This window comes from Symphalangus syndactylus, chromosome 24 (assembly GCF_028878055.3).
Source record: "Symphalangus syndactylus isolate Jambi chromosome 24, NHGRI_mSymSyn1-v2.1_pri, whole genome shotgun sequence".
Taxonomy (NCBI): Eukaryota; Metazoa; Chordata; class Mammalia; order Primates; family Hylobatidae; genus Symphalangus; species Symphalangus syndactylus.
In genome coordinates, this window is record NC_072446.2 from 28,029,970 (window position 1) to 28,054,342 (window position 24,373).

Consider the following 24,373-nt stretch of genomic DNA (forward strand, 5'->3'; position numbering starts at 1 on the left):
CACTTGCCTATGGTTACTCAGTAAGAGGTGAAACAGAGAAACCCAGGGCTTGGCTTAAGAGTTCTTTTTTCAGTTAGACCCCAGTGTCTCTTGGCCCATAAGAATATAAGAGATAAGATTTATTAGAGACATGTAGGGGAGTAATCTGGCTTACTAATGACTCATCACCAACTCACCAGATCTACCATGGGAACCTAGTTTTTGTCTACTCTCAGGCACAGAGTGTTTGCTCCTCTACCCATCACTGACAAAGTCAAGTTAGTAGTCACCTGAAGGCAGTGACTCATGTCTTTTACTAGGTCAGCTATCCCTAGTGGCTGGCACCTACTCAGGAAAAAGCATGAATATTAGGTTAAAAACGTTTTCCCCAGAAGAGTGGTACCCCAAAGGGTCTTATTACTTACCCTTTAAATGCGATAATGTGAAACTTTATTGCCATTGAGTGTATGGGTACCAAACTAGTACTGTGTAAGGAGGGGGCAGGGGGCATCAAGACAATACTGACTCATGGAAAAGGGCCTCATAAGACTGCTGTGAGAGAAAAGGATTTTAACAGTTAGCTTCATTTCTCTATACGTGAGAAACAGACTGAACTTAAGTTCCACAATTTCCTCAGGAAAGGCTGACCTTGAAGGGGTGGTTATGCTGCAATATAAGTACTTAACCTGTTGCATCATCAAAAGTGTACCTCCTGTGTTGAGTATTTCTCAACTGACTCATCAAGTCACCAGACCTACCATGGGGACCTAGTTTTTGTCTACTCTGGGGCACAGAGTACCAAACAAACAGGGGACGTAGAAACAGCTTAGCAAGCCTGGGACCAGAGTTGGGCAAGCCATGCTCCATTTACCCCTCAAGGAGTCTGGGCTTACTTCTGGAATAAAATGTTGTTACAACTTGGGTTTCAGAGAGGTTAACAACCACTGCTTATATTTTCAAGAAGCCAGGAAAAAAGTCAATTTCTGGTACTTTCTTACTCTATGAAAGAGTCCTGCCTTCTCTCTCTCTTCTATCTGGGGACTGGTTATTTGTCTCCAGCCATCAGGAGAAAACAGTGGGCTTGTCACACTTCCTGGGTTTGAATCCCATCCTTAGTATTTGGCTAGTTGTGTGTCACTGGGCAAGCTACATTTTGCCAACAGGAACAGTAACGCAGCTTCATTAAGGGTAGCTGAAGGTTAAAATACATTATTTATGAGTGTCCTTAACACATGTGTGCCCAGCCCACATGCACATTGAGGAAATGGCTGGCTATCACTGGAAAGACTCAAGGCCAGTCCAAGAAGTATAGCTGGGCCTCAAGAATGTAAAAATTTGCATATCCCTCTACTGTTCTGTGTAGCTAGCTGCATTCTCCTCTCCATACTGCAGCAGTCTAATTGTGTATGATCTTCAGAGGCAGCCAGCGCATCTACAGAATGCACTGTCCTATCACAGTGCCCCTCCCTCCCTCACCTGCAGAAGAGGCTGTCTACCCGGGCTGTGAATAATGAACCTTGGAACCTTTATCCAAACTGTCATCATCACAAAAGAACTCCACGCACATTTTTCAGAGATTTTTATTGTTTCAGACTCAGTCATGCATACTAAAATTTACATTATTTTCACCACTTTGACTTAGAAAATGCACTAGAAAAATAAACTTTGGTCAAAACAAACACTGAAGTACATGAATCCACCATGTATCCCTATACTCAAAGCCAAACTGAATTTCAGTTTGAAGCAAGGAATGTGACCAGTGGCTGAAACAGTGCCCCAAGCTGGTCAGAAAATTAGCTCACCTCCCACTCCATCAGAGGCTCTTGGTCAGAGAGGTTTCAAGTATTTCACTTGTAACAGGTTCCTACCTGATATGCCACGAAGCCCAGGCATAGCTACAAGAATCCACAGCAGCAGCATCTCACTGCCTCACTAAACCTGCTGCCCAGTGAGATGAAAAGAAAAACAGCCCCATGGGCCAGGCGCGGTGGCTCACGCTTGTAATCCCAGCACTTTGGGAGCCCGAGGTGGGCAGATCACGAGGTCAGGAGATCGAGACCACGGTGAAACCCCCGTCTCTACTAAAAATACAAAAAATTAGCCAGGCGTGGTGGCGGGCGCCTGTAGTCCCAGCTGCTCAGAGAGGCTGAGGCAGGAGAATGGCGTGAACCCGGGAGGCGGAACTTGCAGTGAGCCAAGATTACGCCACTGCACTCCAGCCTGGGCGACAGAGCAAGACTCCGTCTCAAAAAAAAAAAAAAAAGGAAAACAGCCCTATGAAACAGGAATTTCATCACTATCATCTCCATCCACAAATCACATTGATCCTTCCCATGAAGCAAGCTCCTATTGACTGTGATGATGTTTGTTACTAGCATTTTAAGCAAACCATTTCTCTAAGTCAGGAGAGCAGAAGAATGAATTTATTTATTTGACACGGAATATTGCTTTGTCACCCAGGCTGGAGTGCAGTGGCACAATCTTGGCTTACTGCAACCGCTGCCTCCTGGGTTCAAGCGATTCTCCTGCCTCAGCCTCCCAAGTAGCTGGGATTACAGGCAAGCACCACCACACCCAGCTAATTTTTGTACTTTTTAGTAGAGATGGGGTTTCACCATGTTGGCCAGGCTGGTCTCAAACTCCTGACCTCAAATGATCCGTCCCCCTTCAGCCTCCCAAAGTTCTGGGATTACAGGGCATGAGCTACTGCACCTGGCCAAGAGCAGAAGAATTTAGATTTACAAAATTAACAGATCCCAATACAGAGAGGTGTTACCAGAACCGACATCTTTCCTGAACAGTAGACATGTTTCTGTTCGGTATAGCCACACCTCTCATGGCCACAGGAGATACAGTGTATAGTATATAGTATATAATTGGTTTAGCTAACATTTTACTCCCTAAATTAAAGGAGGTTTCAAAGGAAAATTTTAAATGTTGGCAACTTTAAAATGGTAAAACTTTTTAAAAGTATTATAATCGCCACAGCAGTACTCTAGCTTTTGCTACCCAAATGAAAAAAAAATTCCATGATTGATCTGAGAGTCAAATACAATTTTTTTTTTTTTTTTTGAGACAGAATCTCACTCTTTTGCCCAAGCCGGAGTGCAGTGGCACTATCTCGGCTCACTGCAAGCTCCGTCTTCCAGGTTCATGCCATTTTCCTGCCTCAGCCTCCCGAGTAGCTGGGACTACAGGCGCCCACGACCGCGCCCGGCTAATTTTTTGTATTTTTTTAGTAGAGACGGGATTTCACTGTGTTAGCCAGGATGGTCTCGATCTCCTGACCTCGTGATCCGCCCGCCTCCGCCTCCAAAGTGCTGGGATTACAGGCGTGAGCCACCGCGCCCGGCGAGAGTCAAATACTATTTAAAGAAGTTGCCCACCCAGGGAGAATTCGGAAAGGCTCAATATAAAGGAATTCAGAGAAAAGCCTATTATTGTCTTATTTCTGGAAAAATAGTGTTTTGTAACCTGATTTTTAAATTTTTATTTTTATTTTTGAGATGGAATTTCACTCGTCACCCAGGCTGGAGTGCAATGGCACGATTTCGGCTCACTGCAACCTCTGCCACCTGGGTTTAAGTGATTCTCCTGCCTCAGCCTCCCAAGTAGCTGGGATTACAGGCGCCCGCCACCATGCCCAGCCAATTTTTTGTATTTTTAGTAGAGATGGGGTTTCACCATGTTGGCCAGGCTGGTCTCAAACTCCTGACTTCAGGTGATCCACCCACCTCAGCCACCCAAAGTGTTGGGATTACAGGTGTGAGCCACCGCGCCCGGCCTTGTAACCTGACTTACAGACCTCCTAAGATAAGTGACTCCTTGTGAAACCAGGATGAAACATGAAAGATCTAAAGCTACTTTTGCCTTAATTTTTGCAGCAGCAACAGAATAAAAAGAAAATGCAAGGAAAAAAATTAAAAAATAAAGTGACCTTTGCCAAGAGCAAGTTAGAAACTCAAGACATGAAGCCAGGGTGGCACTTTTGGCTGTTTCTGTAGATTTCATCCAGTCTCTTCCCCCATGAAGGCAGAACAGGGGAAGAGGCACAGTTTTCCAGAATTCCATGTTGGGATATGGGGGAAGAAGAGGAAGAAAATTCCCATATTCTGAATGTATAGATTTGGAAGCTTTTAGGTACCAATTCATTCAGACCTAAATTTACTAAATAACAAGCCAATTGAGGGGGAAAAAAAGGAAAAAAACTTCTAAAAAGACAGAGTACAGTGTCTCTGTGGCAGTGAAGCCAACTAGATACCAGGAATAAAGTTTGGAGTATAGATCTCTATCATAGAATCACTCAGGGATGTTCAGCCAGCTCATCCAAGGCCACGTAGTAAGGTAAAGGTGGAGCCCGCATCTCCTAATTTACTGTCCCATTTCCTTCCGACACCACACTACCTTGAATTTAGGGAAAAGTTAATTTCCAAGTGTTTGTGCAATGGGCCAGAACTTCTCCCTGAAGGAACATACTCCCAGTTCTTGAGGTTCATGTGTTTGCCTCACCACTGCGCTCCGCAGTGCTGAGTAAGGCTCACTGTGCTCCCTCGCTGGTCATTCCCCACCCTGCTGAGACGGCCTGACACAAACACCCTGGTGAAGCCACAAGGAGACCACCTTGATTTTCACCCAGGGAGGTCTTGGTTTCACAGCTTGGTTCAAGTTTCCTGAGGTGTCAAAACTATTTGATACCTCTTTGGAGCCAAAACAAAGCAAGCAGCTCCCGGAGGCAGATAAACTTAGGCTCCACCTCCTAGAAGCTGAGTGAAACCACTCCTTCCTTGTCCAACTGGAAAAACCTAAGAAATAGGCCTCTCCAAGTCCCTTCTGGTCTTTGCGATAATTCTCTAGGAGATCTTTGGCCATGCCTACATTAAAACAAATGCGACTGGCCAGGAATGCAGTGTAGAATTGAAACATCAGGGCTGAGTGATTCATTCCTCTTTACCCAGTTTTTGTTTTGTTTTGTTTATCTGTCTTCCCTCTTGGGGAAGCCTCCACCCAGTTCTCCCATCCAGGCCACTGGGTTCTGAACCCCCTCCTTCCCTCCTTTAGCCATCCCGCTTGCCCTACTTGGGCCTTTTCAGCAGTGTGGGTCACATCATTGTCAGATGGAACCAGAAGCAGCCAGGAGTGCTTTTTGACACTCCCAGCTCAGCCAGGACCCTAGAGGATCCAGGGTTACTATCCATGCTGAAAAGAAGTTTCTCTAGAATTGGTATTAATGAGGTTAAGTAACTTAATTTCCACCAACAACTTATCCAGACATTTAAAAAGGCAATAGAGATAAACAGCTTAGTAACAACAGACTGGCCTTCAAAGTCCAGGGTATTGTTTTCTCCCTAATTGAGCTGTCTGCCTTGACTGGTTAGTCTAATAAATGCACAGAGAAGGTGTACACACAACACAGTACTTTCCACTATTTAACACCATGATCATGTGGAATACGTTAGAAAGGAAATAGGTCAAAAACCATCATGTGAACCATCTAATTTGATGTTTGGGCTAAGGCTAAAATCTTGACAGGGAGGTTCTAAAGTGCTAAAATGCATAACATTCAGGCTGACTGGTTCACCCACACCAGAGAGAGAAACTCAAGTGGGGCTGGGAGGGCAGGGGGGCCCAGAAGTGACCCAGCAATAACCTGCCCTTGTGTTCATTTCCAGAGACCAAAAAAAAAAATTTTTTTTTTTTTTTTTTGAGGCAGAGTCTTGCTCTGTCACCCAGGCTGGAGTGCAGTGGTGCGATCTTGGCTCACTGCCACTTCCACCTCCTGAGTTCAGGCGATTCTTCTGCCTTAGCCTCCCGAGTAGCTGGGACTACAGGAGCCCGCCACCACGCCCAGCTAATTTTTGTATTTTTAGTAGAGATAGGGTTTCACCATCTTGGCCAGGCGGGTCTGGAACTCCTGACCTCGTGACCCGCCCACCTTGGCCTCCCAAAGTGCTGGGATTATAGGCATGAGCCACCACACCTGGCCCAGAGACCAAAATTTAAGAATCTCAAGTAATTAACTACTGTAGCCAGGTTTACAATATAGTACCAGAGTCTCAGGGATGGAAGGAATTCATCATACAAGATCCTGGTCACCTTACCTGGCCTCACAAAAGCCATCTTTTCAAAATTTAACCATCACTATAAAAAGAAAATTGGTGTCAGTGAGCCCCAGAAATACATATAATAGTTTCTTTAAAGGCAGGGCTAATTGTTGACACATCTCTCTTGGAAAGACACGTGTACCACAAACAAACAAAAACAGAATCCAACCACTTCTATCTAGATAGTTATCTTTCCAGGCAGAAAATCTAACATTCAGTAACTAAACCAAATCCCAGAGCCTCAGCAGCCAAAACGGCCCTAGCTGACATTTCATCCAGCCTCATTTTATAGAGGAGAAGGTAGAGGCCCATGTCTTGTCCATAGTTGCACACCTGGGATCCAGGCCAGAATTCTTGTAGCTACACGGGCCTGGAATCCAGCATTTTAGGTTGAGTAAAATCATTTCCTGCTAGGTCCCTGATTCTATTGAGAACCAGGGCTAAGGCTTTATGGATTTGGGAAAACTTAAGTTTCTATTGCAAGTGTCAACCAATGGGTCCCAGAGGTGCTTTGAAGTCTCTGGCTTCCACATTTAACCACAAAGTGCTGCTTATGTCCTGATGCTTACATGATTCAGTTAAGGTGCTTTCCAAACCCGGTGACAACAGCTGGGGCCTTGATCTCCAGTAAGGTTCCTGATGAGCAGCAGAGGTCTATACTTAGGGTTCCTGTGAAAAACAAACTCCCAGTCTCACATTTGGTCACACTGCAGGTTTGGCCAAATTATTTCATACAAGTAGTTCTCACTGGCCAAACAGGTTGTTTTTCTCCTGGAAAAGTGGGATCAAAGTGACTTTGGTCCTGATTTTTCTTGCTTCCAAGATGTGTAAGAACCAGATCACCACCCTCCAACCAAAAAGCAAAACAAAACAGATATAGCCTCCAGATTAATAGTTGCAGACTGGGATTCCAAATGTTAAGAATCAGTGGGGACATTTTCCATGTCTTCCATGGAGTAATTCAAGTAACCAAAGGCTTACCCCAAAATGTGCTCACCCTCATATCTCACAGGCTGTTCCTCCATCCTGCAGTTTAATTACAAGGAGCAAGACTGAATCCTTGGATCCTTAAATTCTTGTGCCTCCAAAGAAAAGAAGGAAAAGAATTAAAGATGGTGACCCTGGGGGACAGGCTAGTAGCAGGAGTACAGCTGTGACTTCACAGCTCGCAAGGAGTCGTCACACTGTGCATCTGAGGTCAGGCCCTCAGGCAGCAGCGTCTGGCCCAGGATGCTGTCACAGGCAGGGACAGGTTGGCAGAACTCTTTCACAAAATCATCTTCTGAAGCCAGCAGTACTGCGTTCCAGGTGGCAGTGTCCAGCTCTCCAGCCATGCCCCCATACTCCTTGGGGAGAATGCTTCTCGGAAGGTTTGTGTGGAGAGAGTTCAAGTCAGACCCATGGAGGAAGAACTAAAAGGGAATGAAATGAAAACACACATGTCCTTAGGTTAATCAGGAATGCAGAAATCTCCTCCATGGTAGGTGCTCAAATAAATATCTGTTGAATGAAGAAAGGAAAGGTTAATGGCAACTCTACCCTTACTTTTTCAGCCCAGAAAGCCTGGAGTATCCTTAATTCTCTTTTCCTTATACCATACGCCCTGGTGGCTGCAGCTTCAGAATGTATCCAGGATCCAGCAGCCTCACCACCACACTAATGGCAGCAGCCACATCGCTTCTGCCTGGATTTCTCCAGTGGCCTCCTATCTGGTCTCCCTGCTCCCACTTGTCCCTCTGCAATCTAAGTTCTTTTCATTGAAACTCAGATCACAGTCGTGCCTCTATGTACAGCCTTCCAGCACTGCCACCTCAGACTCTGAGGCCCATCACAATCTAGCCTCATTACTTCTTTGAGTGCTCCTCTCACCACCTGCCCCTCCAGTCTTGACCCAGCTGCTGCCAGCCTAGCTGCTCTCCCAGCATGCTGGGCAGGCTCCCACGTCAGGGTCGTGCCCTTGCTGGCCTCCCAGATACTAGATGGCTCACTCTCTCACTTCTCAAGTCTTTGCTCAAATGTCAGCTTCTCAAGGCTGCCACCTCTAACCACTCAGTTGAATACCACAACCCTTCCCACCTCACACACGCTATCCTTTTCTCTGCTTTATTTTTCTCTGTAGCACTTACCACATTCTAATACTAGATAACATAATTCACTGTGGCTCCCTTTAGAATCTAATGTTCCTAGGGGCAGGGGTTTTGGTCTGTTTTGTTCATCTAGAACATGCTTGCACATAGAGTTGATCAATAGATATTTCTGAATGAAGGAACCTATGAAGGAACAAAGGAAGAACATCGTGGGCCCCAAATCAGGGCATTTCACAGATGTAAAAGACCTGTCCAAAGGCTGCTTTGGTGAAAGTTCCAAACAGAGTCTTTAGGGACCCACATGGGTTCACACCCAGGCAGGGAAGCCACTAAGTTAGTGGTTTGCAAACCTAGCTGTGCATCAGAATTTCCTAAGGGGATTTTAAAGCACAGATCCCTGAGCTGATGAATCAAAATCTTCAGGGAAAGAGCCTAGGAATCTGGAGCTGGATTTCAAGTTCCCTTCCTTACCTCCTTGAGATTTTCTATCTATATATGTTACTACTTTGAAAAAGCAAGGGCCCAGTGCAGTGGCTCACGCCTGCAATCCCAGCACTTTGGGAGGCCAAGGCGGGTGGATCACCTGAGGTCAGGAGTTTGAGACCAGCCTGGCCAACATGGTAAAAGCCTATCTCTACTAAAAATACAAAAATTAGCTGTGCGTGGTGGCATGTGCCTGTAATCCCAGCTACTTGGGAGGCTGAGGCAGGAGAATTGCTTGAACCCGGGAGGCAGGGGTTGCAGTGAGCTGAGATCGTACCACTGCACTCTAGCCTGGGTGACAGAGCGAGACTCCGTCTCAGAAAAAGAAAAAAAAAAGAAAAAGCAAGTAAAATTCAGGGCCCAGTCTTTGCAGTGATCTTCCTAGGCCTTGGGAAGGAGAAAAATACCACCCATCCCATTTCAATCAGTGGGACTGGGAAAGGCTGAAGAGGGAAGCGGCTCTTCTGGGTCAGAAAGGAAGACAAAGTGCCATTTATCCCTTCTTAAATAAGAGGTAAGCTAAAAACTCACAGAGCTCATAAACCTTGAATTGCTCCACAAACTACACAGCGGGACAACATATTAGGCAAATGGAAAGGCTTAAGTAGCGATTTTAAACCCCACGGTTCTAATGACCATAACCTTAAAAAAAATTATTTTAGAGACAGTGTTCCGCTCTGTTAACCCAGGCTGGAACACAGTGGCAAGACCACAGCCAATTGTTCAAGCCCATGGCAGCCTTGAACTGAGCTCAAGCAATCTTCCCACCTCAGCCTCCTGAGTAGTGGAGACTACAGACATGTGCCACCACACCCACCTAATTTTTTTTTTTTTGAGACAGTCTCACTGTTGCCCAGGCTAGAGTGCAGTGGCATGATCTTCGCTCACTGCAACCTCCGCCTCCCAGATTCAAGTGATTCTCCTGCCTCAGCCTCCCAAGTAGCTGCAATTACAGGCATGTGCCACCATGCCTGGCTAATTTTTTGTATTTTTAGTAGAGTCGGGGTTTCACCATGTTGGCCAGGCTGGTCTCGAACTCCTGACCTCAAGTGATCCATCCACCTCGGCCTCTGAAAGTGCTGGGATTACAGGCATGAGCCACTGTGCCCAGGCACACCCACCTAATTTAAAAAATTTTTTTAGAGATGGGTCTTGCTATACTGCCCAGGGAGGCTCTTACGATAAAAATCCTGCTTTTGCTTTCTCTACTGGCAAATATTAAATTCTTGTTCATTTACTCTTCCATCTTCCCCTCACAAAAGGGACTAGTTCATTTATTTTATCTGTAACTCTGTACTTTTCCAAATTAGTTGTTCCAGGGCAAAAATAATAAACAAGTACCAGATGTCACAAATAAATCAATGGAGGGAAAGAAAAATCTGAAGTCAATAGGATCATCACTTACTCTGTTTGCTATTTTCTCCTTTAGAAATGGTTTTATGATGGCAAAAATGCCTTTAAATATTCGAGGTTCATTCACAACATGGACTGCTTTTATCCGAATGGGGAAACCATCCTGTGTGGGAAAGGCAAAGGGGTTTAGAATATCTGGAGAATCTTTCCACACCTTCCTCCCCCCAGTTAAATTTTCATTTTCAGCCCCAACATCAGTCTGATTTGATCCTTATGGCCTCCTCAATGACAGTCCATGTGGGGCCTAACTAGGAAGATGGACCTCAGGGAAAGTCTTTCCTGGGACCCAAAACTGGGTTAGAAGAGAGGCAAATAGAGGCTGGGCGCGGTAGCTCACGCCTGTAATCCCAGCACTTTGGGAGGCCGAGGCGGGCGGATCACTTGAGGTCAGGAGTTCGAGACCAGCCTGGCCAACATGGTGAAATCCCATCTCCACTAAAAATACAAAATTTAGCTGGGCATGGTGGCACGCGTCTGTAATCCCAGCTACTTGGGAGGCTGAGGCTGGAGAATTGCTTGAACCCTGGAGGCAGAGGTTGCAGTGAGCCAAAATCGTGCCACTGTACCCCAGCCTGGATGACAGAGCAAGACTCCATCTCAAAAAACAAACAAACAAAAAAACAAAAAGAAGAGAGGCAAACATATGAAGAGCTGCTGCTCTTATAGCAGAAAACAGTCTTGAGTCTACAGGGACAGATCTGGCAAATACAGACCTTCTAGATCAGTGTTGCCCAAAGTATATTTCTCAGGATATTAGAGGTTATACAAAACAGGGCTCCACAGCAGGCAAATGAGTTTGAGAAACGTAGTCCACTAAGCATAATCAAGTGGGTTTCCTTAACTGCAGTCCTGTTCAGAGCCTTTAACATGTAAATTCTTACAGTGAAATTCACAAGAAAGGGACATGCTATACAGCATTTCCCAAACTTACTTAATTTTTTCTCCTCTCCAGATGATCTTACGGTACTAACACTGATCCACACTCTTGATCCTGACACTTGAATCTACATGGTAATTCAGGAGGAGGCATCAAAAGGAGTGCCAGTGAAGGAAAGCCAGGGTTGGCTCAAAGCCAGAATCCAAATGTTTGATAATGTCCAAATGTGCACTGATTTATTTAAATAATAAAACCTGGTGCACCACAGGGGCTGAAACATTTGTAGAATCCAGTGAGAAGAGCTACTATATCACTGGTGCCCCATAGTTCACAAAGGAAAACACCCCACGTGGCGGGTCAGAATGAACAAGTAATCAAAACCGGTCACAGCTGTGACAGGCTATATTTTCTGTAGGTCTCCATCTCCCCATCTATCAAAAAGGAAAAATAGTTCTTGCCTTGCCTATCTCAGAGGATTCGTTGAGGGACTGAATAGGCCCTGATGACTGTAAAAGCACTGTGCAAGCTGTTAAACATGGTACAGATATGGAGGGAGCACCACAGTCCCCAGTGACTCATGTTCTGAAACACAGAACATGAGGTGTGAAGCATCTGACCAAAATACAGCCCAACAGAACGCCATATCCCCCAGGTCCACAGAGGGCAGGAGGGGCTCTAGCATCTTACGCAGAAGCATAATTTCTTAGGTTTTTTTTTTTTTTTCTCTTCTGAGACAGAGTTTTGCTGTTCTCACCCAGGCTGGAGTACAATGGCACGATCTCAGCTCACTGCAACCTCCACCTCCCGGGTTCAAGTGATTCTCCTGCCTCAGCCTCCCAAGTAGCTGGGATTACAGGCACCTGCCACCATGCCCAGCTAATTTTTGTATTTTTGGTAGAGATGGGGTTTTACCATGTTGGCCAGGCTGGTCTCGAACTCCTGACCTCAAGTGATCCACCTGCCTTGGCCTCCCAAAGAGTTGGGATTACAGGCGTGAGCCACCGCACCCAGCCAGTTTTGTTTGTTAGGAGAATTTTTCCTCTGCCTTCCAGACCGAAAAAAGGCAAAAAGCAGTTCCCTAGTTTTTTTGGACTCTTGCCTTACTGAAGTACCTACTCCAGAGAGCACTTGAGAGACTGATGAGAACAAGTGGTAAATAGGACTTTTAAATTTCTTCCCATAATGCTTTTGTGTTTTTCAGATTGCAGGTGTGGGATGTGCAGTTTGTGTATCATGTGAGACCCACAGTAAATGGACAGGCCCTGGGGAAAGCCAAAGCCACCACGAAACAGGCAGGACAGATAGGGGTCTTACCTGGAGGATGCCAATCACCTTTTTGGCTATAAAAGGGCCAAAGTGAGATGCTTTTGATAAACTCACTCCTTTGTAGTCTGCAAGAATTACAATTCCATTCACCTGGGTTTCTTCAGACTGAATGAGTTTTTCTAAGGTCAAGTATATGGCTCGGATGTTTTCAGTAATTGGATAGTTGCTCGGTATCCATCTGTCTAAGGTCATAAGAGATTGACAGTATGTTACAGAAGTTAATATAAATAAGTGATCAAACAAAGATTTATCTCCTTTCTATCACTGTTGTTTCAAAATGGAGAAGAAAGATATTCTAGTAGCCATGACTCTATTTAGTTTAGTAAATGGAACAATAAGCAGCAGCTGGTTTCTTAACTCCCAAACAGCAGCACATTTTGTGATGGAAATACAATTGAGTGTTGAGGTTAAGAGCATGAGCTCTGGCTGGGCACAGTGGCTCATGCCTGTAATCCCAGTACTTTGGAAGGCTGAGGTGAGAGGAATTAAGCATAAGCCCAGGAATTCAAGACCCGCCCAGGCAACATGGCGAAACCCCATCTCTACAAAATATACAAACATTAGCCAGGTGTGGTGAGGTGTGGCTGTAGTCCCACAATTTGGAAGGCTGAGCTGGGAGGATCTCTTGAGTTCAGGAGGTTGAGGCTGCAGTGATCATGCCACTGTACTCCAGCCTGGGTGACACGGTGAGACCCTGTCTCAAAAAAAAAGTATGCCCTCTGAAGTCAGACACACCTGAGGTTTGAATGTTACTAGCTATGTGACCTTGGGCAAGTTACTGTAATACCTCACTCTGAGCCCTGATGTCCTCATAAGTAGAATAGAGTGTTAATGCCTACCTTCATGGACATCTGTGCTTTCTGCCATCATGTATTTCCCCTTATCTTCATAGCACTAACCTGATTTTCCTTAGGGAACCACCACCTCCCACTCTAGCCATACAGTTTGGATAGAACTGACTTGACTCCTGACTCCAGAGGTGAGCAACTGACTGGGGATTGATTGGCCAATCTGACAGCACATCCTTCTGGCCACAGTGTGTGATCCAAGCCAGGTCAAGCAGAGTCAAGGAGATTCAATTCTAGGACCCTGGCCCTTTGGAAAGAGATCTCTCTTCCCTCTTGTAGTCCCACTACTTGGGAGGCTGAGGTGGGAGGCGGTGAGTCTGAGATTCACAGGCCCCATGAGGCAAGAGAGCTGGCCTGGGAATGAAGCCCCTGTTGAGGACAGCAGTGGTGGGGACAGCTTTCCAGTGCTAGAGTTTGGGCCCCTGAATAGCAATACGGCTGGACTTCAGTTATCTGAGCAACTGAGTTTTTTTTGTTTGTTTCAGCCAATGTGAGTTGGCTTTCTGTCACTTGCCACACAAAGACTGAGTCTTGGCCAGATGTGGTGGCTCACGCCTGGAATCCCAACACTCTGGGAGGCCAACGCAGGTGGATCATTAGAGGTCAGGAGTTCAAGACCAGCCTCGCCAACATGGTGAAACCCTGTCTCTACTGAAAATACAAAAATTAGCCGGGCATGGTGGTGCACACTAGTCTCAGCTACTTGGGAGGCTGAGGCAGGAGAATCACTTGAACCCAGGAGGCAGAGGTTACAGTGAGCCGAGATCGCACCATTGCACTCCAACCTGGGCAACAGAGTGAGACTCTGTCTCAAAAAAAAAGCTGAGTCTTGACCCATACACAACCTTGACAGGGGTATTGTGAGGATGGAGCATAGTGCTATGTCCCCCTCCTCTTTCCAAGGTGTATACTTTTTTAATACACCCCATGTATTTAATGATTCTTTCCTCTTTAGGAAAAAAAAAAATGAGAATGCCCACTTTTTACTGTTAACCACTGTTCTCAAGAAAATCCCAGCAAAATCTATGTGCCTCTTTCTTAAAAGATAAAACTTCACATTTGACAACAATGGGATATGTGATACGTGCAAAATTCTTTTTTTTTTTTTTTTTTTTTTTTTTTTTTTTTTTTTTTGAGACAGAGTCTTGCTCTGTCACCCAGGCTGGAGTGCAGTGGCATGATCTCGGCGCATTGCAACCTCTGCCTCCCGGGTTCAGGTGATTCTCCTGCCTCAGCCTCTGGGGTAGTTGGGATTACAGGCATGTGCCACCATGCCCAGCTAATTTTTATATTTTCAGTAGAGGCGGGGGATGGGGGGTGGGGGGAGGCGGGGGCGATTTACTGTGTTTGCTAGGCTGGTCTCGAACTCCTGACCTCATGATCCACCTGCCTTAGCCTCCCAAAGTGCTGGGATTACAGGCATGAGCCACCGCACCTGGCCTGATATGTGCAAAATTCTCATGAAAGATCTTTGTCCCCAAATTGTGCCAGCTTGCTGTCTAGTGTTGCTGCCAATTAACCCTGCCTCTGTGTAACTGGATATCATCCCTTTCAATCACATGTCTCAAAAGAGCTTTAACAAAGGCAAAGCTGATACCCAATTGAGAAGAAACACTTCTGTGTATGCCTCTTCCTAAAACGCTGGGTCGGTGGAAAGGGGTCCAGATCTGCTCCAGACATACGGAGAAAAAATTCATCTCATGAGCAAAGGGTTGAAACCACACAAGCAAAGGTGCAATCAGTGTTGTAATATCTGACTGTGTTGTAATATTCTTATGAGTTGAGTACAGAGGAGCAGCAGAAAAACCTGTTGGCTGGTTTCTAGGTCTCCTGGTGCCCTAAAATCTGCACTGCATTGCTTATTTTAAAATAAACACCACTAATTTTGGCAAGTACCTAAAATAGCAGGTAAGCCATTAACAGTGGTCTTGGTGCATACATAGTAAAGACTGAAGAGAATGGTTTAGCCTCCAAAGAGAGTTTGGGGAATGAGTAAAGGAAGAGGAAAGTGCATGGAGGTGTCCACTCCCCATCAAACTTCCCTTCAAGAGGGCATTTATATGAATGAGCGAAAGAGGGCTATTAGTGTGTTCTCATTCCCTGGCTTACTTGGGGAGAACACTGCATCTTACTTTCCATTTTTCTCTCAACTCTGGTCTGATGGAAAATGTTGAGGCTAGGAATGGAGTAGAACATTCCAAAGTTTATAATGCTTTTGGTGTCATGGAAGAGAACAGGCCTAAGAATCAGAAATCTTGAGTTCTGGCAGCCCCTGGTCATTGTATTGAAATGCTCTTTGGGGAACATTTCTTTCTTTTTTTTAAAATTTTTTGTAGAGACAAGGTCTCACTATGTTGCCCAGGCTAGTCTCAAACTCCTGGCCTCAAGCAATCCTTCTCCCTCACCCTCCCAAAGTGCTGGAATTACAGATATGAGCCGCTGCGCCTGGCTAGGGAGTATTTCTAAATGCTCCTTTAGTGGCAGAGAGCCCCCACTCATAAACCACCATGACAAAGAAATGTAAGGTATCCTAATTACTGCCATGAAATGCTAAGATCAAAAAACAAATCCAAAGTGAATCCTGTCAGTGGCTTCACAAAATAGAGGAAAGGAAGGAAAGGTTGGAGGAGGCAAGAGGAGGTACCTTTCCAGGTGTCTGCCCAGTCCACACCCTTGCACTGATACCTGTACCTCAACCTATTCACAAAGAGGGCTCAGGGAGGGCCCTGGCAGCCATGCTTGTATCCTATGGCCAGGGGCAGATTCTTAGGCCCCACCAGATGCTCCCTGCTAGAAATTTGGAATCTGCATTGAGGAACTTAGTTCGGTGGTCAGGCAAACCTGAGAGCTGAGAGGGCGCCAGATTTAACTGCGTGCACAGGAGCAGGACAGCCATACACAGAAAAAGTGTGAAGAAGGTATGCAAAAGGCAGAAATGTGTGGCTGAAGGATACACAGACCGTCAGGCAGAGACAGGGAGAATGGCTGTCTTAGCTCCCGGTGGCATTCTGGTTCTTGGTTCTAGGCCCTAGTAAGAGCTGCCACGCCTTCAGCTCTCTGGTTCTGGGAGGGACTCCTGTCTCCTTCAACTAAATCCTCCCTTTTTTCTGAAGTTGGTTTGAGTAGGTTTTTGTTATCTGCCATCAAAAGAGCCTTGACTATAACAAAGGAGGGGTAAAAAAGGGACATGGAAAGGAGGACAGGGTGCTGAATGGACACACTGCAGAAAGACTGGACACACACACCCCACAACAGTCTAGGGAGATACCTGGGCGGATGCAGACAACATGGCAGCCCCTGGGGTCAGTGTGGGGCAGCACGGTGAGGAACCCGGAAGCAAGGACATCTTTTAAGGCTGATGGCTTCAAGTTATTGAATACTTCGGGCCAGCTTCTCCTACAGCTGTGGTAGTTGACGAGGAGCTGCAGGGCCCGGTCGTAATCAAACTTGCGGGCTCGGAGGAAGCGCAGCAGGAAGGCATCGTCGAGGGATGTGCTCAGGTTCGGGTACTCCTTCCGCACCATGTCACGAAGGGCCTGCACATCTCGAAGTCTCCATTCCGGCTTTTCCTGCAGCTCTTCCCGGGCTTTGGTGACCAGGTCTTCTGTCAGTGAGCACACGTAGCCCGGAGGCTCAGGTGGTGGCGGCAGCTCATTTTCAGAGAGTGAGGCCACAGAAGGGCTGGTTCTCAGAGAGTCACTTTCTTCTGACATTAGCTACCAGGGTCCCTGCCAACAGAGAAGCCCTAAGCAAAGTTAACAAGTACTTATTTCAAATCCCAGGGCAGCACAGTGTAGGGGACAGGAACACTTCTGTAAAAGCCGAGTAACCTCAGGGCAGTGTTTCTCAACTGGGGGCAATGAACTGGATCTAAACCATACACGCAAGTCTGACCCCAAGCTGGCTGCCGTTAGTCCCCAGGGAGGCAGGCAGCAGCTACAGCAGACTATACACTCCCTAATAAACACCAGGGCCTTCCTTATAAATGTATTAATAGGTGCTCGACCTTATTCATCGTTAAATAAATGTGAATTAAACAACTCTGAGGCCAGGTGTGGTGGCTCACGCCTGTAATCCCAGCACTTTGGGCGGTCGGGGCGGGCAGATCACCTGACTGCACTCCAGCCAGAGCAAGACTGTCTCAAAAAAAAAAAAAAAAAAAAAAACAACTCTGAGATTCAGATTGGCAAAAATAAAAAAACGTACTCTGATATGCTTGCTGCTGCTGGAAGTATAAATTGACAGCCTCTTTGGAGGGCAGTTGTCAATGTCTTCAGAATGTAAACCCACATGCCCTTTGGGTCAGCAATTCCATTTCTAGGACATATACTTGTATGTATATGCAAAATATGCACATGGCCTTCACAAGTATTGATTATAATGATAAAAGATTGGAAACACCTTAACTGCCCATCAGGGGAGACTGGTTAAGTAATATTACCATATGAATGGGGTACTAGTCAGTCATGAAAAGGAATTGGGGGTCTGGTGTGGTGGCTCATGCCTGTAATCCCAGCACTTTGGGAGGCTGAGGCGGGCGGATCACGAGGTCAGGAGATCGAGACCATCCTGGCTAACACGGTGGCTAACACAGTGAAACCCCGTCTCTACTAAAAATACAAAAAAAATTAGCCAGGTGTGGTGGCGGGCGCCTGTAGTCCCAGCTACTAGGGAGGCTGAGGCAGGGGAATGGCGTGAACTCGGGAGGCAGAGCTTGCAATGATCCAAGATCGTGCCACTGTACTCCAGCCTGGGCGACAGAGCGAGACTCCCTCTCAAAAAAACAAAAAAACAAAAAAGGAATTAGGCAGATCCTTATGAATTGACATGTTAAAAAAGTGTAGAGAAAATCACGTTTTTAAATATACACACTTGTGAATGCACACAAAACTTCTGGAAGGAGATGTAAGAAACTTACCAATGGTTATCTCTAGGGAACAGAACTGGACAAGTGAAGATTTAAGATGAGAAAGAGGATTTTTACTGTACTGTTTGAATTTTTTACCACATACCCATGTAACTTATCGTGGCAGTCGGGAATATGTGCCAGTCAGATCTCCTGTGGGAAAACGTAATTGATAAAGGGCCCCAGTGGCTGCCCCTCTAGATCCACTATCCGGGGGAAGCCAAAACTTTCCACAGCCCTTCCGTGGCCTCACTGCTCCTAGCCAATGATTTAGTGAGACATGGGACTCCTCTAACAGGCAGCGTTTGCTTGAGGGCCTGGCCAAACCTTTGTTGGGACTGCCCTGCAGTCAGAGACTTGCTGCCCAAACCTCCTTCACAGGAGCTGATCTGCATCACAGCCAGTGGCTCTTCCTGACTCCTCCAGCTCCCTTCCCAGGTGCTGTCCTTCACAAGGGTTGCCTCTAAATTTCTAGCATGTCTAATCTCATCCTAGTGTCTGCTTCTTAGAGGACCCGAACTCATGCACTTTTTCGTTTTTTTAAGAGAGAGACAGGGTCTTGCTCTGTCACCCAGGCTGAAGTGCAGTGGCGCAATCATAGCTCTCTGCAACCTTGAACTCCTAAGTTCAAGCAATCCTCCTGCCTCAGCCTCCCAGGTAGCTGAGACTATAGGCACACACCACCACGCCTGGCTAATTTTTAAATTTTTTTCTCGGGCTGTGTGTGGTGGCTAACGCCTGTAATCCCAACACTTTGGTAGGCTGAAGTGGATGGATCACCTGAGGTCAGGAGTTCAAGACCAGCCTGGCCAACATGGCGAAACCCTGTCTCTCCTAAAAATACAAAAATTAGCCAGGCATGGTGATGCGGGCCTGTAGTGCCAGCTACTTGGGAGGTTGAAACAGGATAATCGCTTGAAACCAGGATAAACCTGGAAACAGGATAATCGCTTGATTATCCTCCAATCAAGGATAATCGCTTGAAGTGGAGGTTGCAGTGAGCCAAGATCATGTCACTGCACTCCAGCTTGGGCGACAGGGCGAGACTCCATCTCAAATAAATAAATAGATAAATAAATAAAAATATATTTTAAAAGGACCAATCTGCTGTCTTGAGAATGGACTCTAAGGGGGTGAGGACTGAAGCAGAGAGACTACTTAGAGGCTATTGCAATAATCCAGCTGAGAGATGCTGGTGGCCTGGAGTAGGTAGCCTTCGCTGACCCCTGGCCAGGTTAGGTGCCTCCCCCGCACTTCTCCCACCCTGTTGCAATTGTCTGTTGGCAATTTGTGAGCAACATCCAAGTTTGTCTTGTTCATCGCCTGAAACCCAGCACCTAACATGGTGTTAGACACATAATCTGCACTCCATAAATATTTGTTGAATGACTTTAGTCAGGTTGGCACAGGTATGCTAAGTGAGGAACGGAACAACTATGGCTTTGTTTCTATGGAAGTAACCAAGAGATGCCTGCAATCCCATCAAACATCAGTGTTCACAAGGTACAAGCCTCACCTCAAAGCCCCTCTCCAGCCTCATTTTCCATCTCACCCCACCTTGATGCACATTAAATGCCAGTCAAAACAAACTAATAACCCATCATCCTTAGAAGAACTCGTGCACTTCTGATACACTCTGCCTGGAATTTCCTCTTCTAATTTGTCCCTAACTTGACAGCTCAGGCTCAGCTGCCATGTCACCACCTCTGTGAATCCTTCCCAAACTCCCTGAGGGTGATTCCCTCCCATTTTCCACAGAACTGGGTTCCTATTTCCTTTTCAGAAATTACAGTCCAATGCCATGGGCGTTTATCTAGAGTCAGTTTCACCACGCACTCATTTATCAAATAATTACTGATCACCTACCATATATGTCAGGCACTGTGCTCACAGGCACTGGGAACACAGACGCAAACAATATAATTCCTTGCCTAATAAAGCTTACATTATAGTGGAATGAAGAGAATGCATACTTGAGCATTTTACCACGTATCAAGCATTGCTAAACCCTTTACCCATTTCCTTATTTAATCTTCACAGTATTTGGTGAGAGCGCTATTACTGTTCCCATTTTACAAAGGAGGACAAAAAGGACTGTCCCCTAGAATCTAAGTTCCACGAGGGCAGAGGGCTTGTCTGCCACGTCCACTGCCACCCCCAGTGCCTGGCACATGGCAGTGGTCTGTACACATCAGCGGAGGATATAGGTTAAGCGATTCGCCCAAGGGGGCACACCCGGTGAGGCAGAGCAAGGATGCGTCTAGCCCCACCCTGGGCTTCTAATCTCTACCCTCCACCTGGAGCTTCATGTTGACTCTCCAGGGACTCAGCAGTGCCGAGCGCTCAGCAGGGCTCAGTCACAGGCTGGTGAATGAGCTGACAGGCGGACATATGAGTGAGATGCAGACACCATTGGTAAGGGTGAAGCCAGAGATCTCCCCCACCTGGAGCCCATCGCTTTCTGGAGCATCACTTTCCTTTCCACCCCTTCCTCTCAACAAGGAGAAGTCAGGAAGCCATCTCTCCTAAAGCCCCCGAGACACCATATCCCGTGGACAACCTTCCGAGGCCCCCACTTCCGGCTGTCACCCCCTCCCCAGGTGTCCCCATTTCCTGGGGTCTCTTGCTCCTCTGGTCCCCACTTCCGGTTATCCTTCCCTCTCAGGGGTCCCTCTCCTCAGCTCCCAGGGCACACGGACGGGCTCGCGGGCACTCACCGGCCCGGCTGCGGGCGGAGCGCGGGTCAATCGGCGGCGGGAGCCTCGTCCGGCAGCGCGCGCAGAACCGACCCGCACTCCCTGCCCGGCCAGCCCGGCCCCTTGCGCCGGAAGTGACGTTCCAGGGCGTGGGAGGAGGTGCTCCGCCTAGGAACGCGCATGTGCGATGCTTCCCCGCGGCGTTGGCGTTCCGTCCCCACGTGGCTGCTAGAGCTCCGCGCTGCGGACCTGGAGTGGCCGGGAGGGGCAGGGGTGCCAGCCGCTTGTCAAACGTGGCTTATAGGTGGGGAAACTGAGGCTCAGAGAAGGACGGAAAGAAGCTGCCATTTTCCAAGAACATGCTAACATGTACCTGTTGTTTAACATCTATGATCTCATTAACTCCTCATATTTATGCAATTCCCCTATTTCAGGAAAGGGAAACTGTCAATCAAGGCAGTAAAGGGCTTCAAACCCGGACCTCAGGACTAGCATTCTAGACTTCCCCCACTATGGCTGCTATCAGGACTGGCTGCTCCAAAAGGGGAGATTCCAAACCAGGGGACATCTGTCTGTTATTAACTGAGTGACCTGGAGCAAGACCCCATTCCTCCTTGGGCTTCCGTTTCCTTATCTGAAACTGATTCTTGCTCTGGAGCCTGATTCAATAGTTGCTTTTCTCCTGCTTTGGGGTTCATGACGTTCCCTCCAGACAAAGGCTTTACTAACTCCCACCCCAGTCCGTTAAGATCCCCCCGCAAGTATTTTGCGCAACTGCAACTTTGAGGCAAATCTCCTAGGTCCCTCTGAGGCAGAGTAGACACTAAGCCATTTCTAGAGAGAAATTCTGGTGGTCCAGGAGAACTCTGAGCCCAAAGAGACGACCTTAAACACTCTTTTGGTTTTCCTATCCCAGGGGCAAGAGGAGTCCCAAGAAGATGGGAAGTGACCCATGGGGGCCACAAGAACGTGGCAGTTTCTGCCAGATTGAGGGGCAGGGGGCAGCAGTGTGGAGGGGACCTGGGAATCATGAGTTGGGACTCCTACTCTCAGTTTCATCACTTCTAGGATTGACAGACAAAATATAGAACATTCACTACAGTTTGAATTTCAGATAAACATTTAAGTATGTTCCTTTCCAAACACACACACACACACACACACAAATAAGTGTGTCTTATGCAACATTTGGGACACATTTATACTTTAAAAATTGTTTATAGGAAATTCACATATAACTACTGGGCATCCTGGATTTTGTTTTGTTTGCTAAATCTATATATTATTTTCCTGTTACTGTTACAAGGAATTACTACAAACTTCGTGGATTGAAACAACACAGATATATTCTCTTGCAGTTCTCTAGGTCAAAAGTCTGAAATCAAGGTGTTGGCAAGGCTGCATTCTTTCTGAGGATTTCGAGGAAGCACCAGTTCCTTTCCTTGTACAGTTTGTAGAGGCCACCTGCATTCCTTAGCTTATGGCCCCTTCTTCAAATCACCTCAACCTCTGGCTTCTGTTGTCACATCTACTACTGACTGATCCTCCTGCTTCCCTCTTTTTTTTTTTTTTTTTTTTTTTGAGACAGAGTTTCGCTTTTGTTGCCCAGGCTGGAGTGCAATGGCTCGATCTTGGCTCACCGCAACCTCTGCCTCCTGGGTTCAAACGAGTCTCCTGCCTCAGCCTCCCGAGTAGCTGGGATTACAAGCATGGGCCACCATGCCTGGCTAATTTTTTTGTATTTTTAGTGGAGACGGGATTTCTCCATGTTGGTCAGGCTGGTCTCGAACTCCTGACCTCAGGTGATCCACCCGCCTCGACCTCCCAAAGTGCTGGGATTACAGGCGTGAGCCACCATGCCCTGCGCTTCCCTCTTCTTATAAGGACTCTTGGGATTACATTGGGCTCAGCCAGATAATCCAGAATAATCTTACCATCTCAAGATCCTTACATTAATCACAGCTGTGAAATCTTTTAAAACGTAAGATAAGGCCAGGCACAGTGGCTCATGCCTGTAATCCCAGCACTTTGGGAGGCTGAAGCAGGTGGATCACTTGAGGTCAGGAGTACGAGACCACCCTAGCCAACATGGTGAAACCCCGTCTCTACTAAAAATACAAAAATTAGCCCGGCATGGTGGCACATGCCTGTAATCCCAACTACCCGGGAGGCTGAGGCAGGAGAATCACTTGAACCCAGGAGGCAGAGGTTGCAGTGAGCCGAGATCATGCCACTGCACTCCAGCCTGGGTGACAGAGTGAGACTCTGTCTCAAAAAGAAAACCCCCCAAAACAGCCGGACGTGGTGGCTCATGCCTATAATCTCAGCACTTTGAGAAGCCAAGGCAGGTGGATCACCTGAGTTCGGGAGTTCAAGACCAGCCTGGCCAACCTGGTGAAACCCCGTCTCTGCTAAAAATACAAAAATTAGCCAGGCCTGTAATCCCAACCACCTGGGAGGCTGCCCGGGCTCAAGCCATTCTCCTGTGCCCTGCCAAATGGCAGCTCTTGTGGCAAAGGGTGAGGGATGACCCTGTCCTAACCATGCTGTCCTAGGTATTGGAATAAATTCGCCCCTCTCCTCAACCCAAACCTAGGACCTACTAGTGGTACCTGGAGCCCAGATGGCAATCCTAGATGCTGCCAGCAGGAGAAGAACTTGGTCTCAAGGGCAGGGCAGGGAGAGGATTCAGAGATGCCCCAGAAATCCCTGCCCCTTCCCTCAACTGAGGGCCATTATTTCTTGTTCCTCTTGGTATTACATTTTAGAGAACCAGATTATATCAGGATTAGAACGTCTCCAATAAACAATGATAACAAAAAAAGTTTCTGCTTTTTGAATGATTATATATACCAGGCACTGTGCTTGTATGATCTTAATTTCACCTTACAATGACCCTGTGAACAGCAAGCTAGCCTTGTCCCATTTACAGAAGAGGAAACTAAAATCCAGAAAGAGGCCAGGCTTGGTGGCTCATGCCTGTAATCCCAGCAATTTGGGAGGCCAAAGTGGTGGATCACTTGAGGTCAGGAGTTTGAGACCAGCCTGGCCAACATGGTGAAATCCCGTGTCTACTAAAAATACAAACATTAACCAGGCATGGTGGCAGGTGCCTGTAATCCCAGCTCTGGAGGCTGAGGCAGGAGAATCACTTGAACCTGGGAGGTGGAGGTTGCAGTCAGTCAAGATCGTTGCACTCCAGGCTGGGCAACAGAGCGAGACTCCATCTCAGAAAATAATAATAAAATAAAATAATGTAAAATATTCAGAAAGAGAAAGTCTCCTAAGGGCTCAAGATATGAAAGAGAGAACTAGGTATCAATTCAAGTTTGTATGACACCACGGTCCCAAATTTTACTTTGTCCTAAAGGTCATGTAGCCCTGTCACTGTTTTTACAGGTTAGGAAAAAGGATCAGAGAAGGACAAAAAATTGCCCAAAGTCACATGATGGCTAAGTGTTTGAGCTGGTATTTGATGTCTGTCTTCTCTGCCTTGGACACTCAGAATTTATGGAGTCTGAACAACCTCTCGAAAAGACTCATTTCCTTATGTATAAAATGGGGATGGCCCTTGTTTAGAGGGGTCCTTGGGAGGATGTCATAGAACAGCATGAGCAGGTCGAGCACGGTGGCTCACATCTGTAACCTCAGCACTGT

The 24,373-nt window shown here is 46.8% G+C and overlaps 2 protein-coding genes across 7 annotated transcripts in view; one reads left to right on the plus strand and one right to left on the minus strand.

Moving 5' to 3' along the window:
* SERINC3 (serine incorporator 3) overlaps positions 1–1,658 on the plus strand; it is a 28,356-nt gene extending 26,698 nt beyond the window's left edge. Inside the window, exon 12 of the transcript XR_010119385.1 lies at positions 1,397–1,658. The gene's annotated coding sequence lies outside the window, so the exon portion shown is untranslated. The remainder of the gene's footprint in view (positions 1–1,396) is intronic.
* Positions 1,544–20,870, minus strand: TTPAL (alpha tocopherol transfer protein like). Of its 6 annotated transcripts, XR_010119386.1 has the most exons (6): positions 20,738–20,855; positions 16,383–16,842; positions 12,255–12,448; positions 10,056–10,166; positions 7,078–7,492; positions 1,544–6,749 (listed from the first exon to the last, which is right to left on the minus strand). XR_010119386.1 is itself a non-coding variant. In XM_055266413.2 (5 exons), exons 2-5 carry the CDS (start codon positions 16,825–16,827, stop codon positions 7,214–7,216), a joined length of 1,029 nt encoding a protein of 342 aa, XP_055122388.1. In that variant the 5' UTR covers positions 16,828–16,842; positions 20,738–20,870; the 3' UTR covers positions 1,544–7,213. The 6 variants fall into 6 exon arrangements, 5 of the variants coding, with proteins under 5 accessions (XP_055122388.1, XP_055122390.1, XP_055122389.1 ...); XM_055266413.2 differs by having other exon boundaries at positions 1,544–7,492; positions 20,738–20,870; XM_055266415.2 differs by having other exon boundaries at positions 1,544–7,492; positions 12,357–12,448.
* Positions 20,871–24,373: the final 3,503 nt, after the last annotated feature.

What these genes read in the sequence shown, in the direction of transcription:
- TTPAL (XM_055266413.2), bottom strand. Translation starts at nt 16,827, where the DNA reads ATGTCAGAAGAAAGTGACTCTCTGAGAACCAGCCCTTCTGTGGCCTCA. An exon ending in AGGTGATTGGCATCCTCCAG is followed by an intron (nt 10,167 to 12,254) that starts GTAAGACCCCTA and finishes TTTCCCACACAG; the next exon opens with GATGGTTTCCCCATTCGGAT. An exon ending in AGGAGAAAATAGCAAACAGA is followed by an intron (nt 7,493 to 10,055) that starts GTAAGTGATGAT and finishes ATTCCCTTTTAG; the next exon opens with TTCTTCCTCCATGGGTCTGA.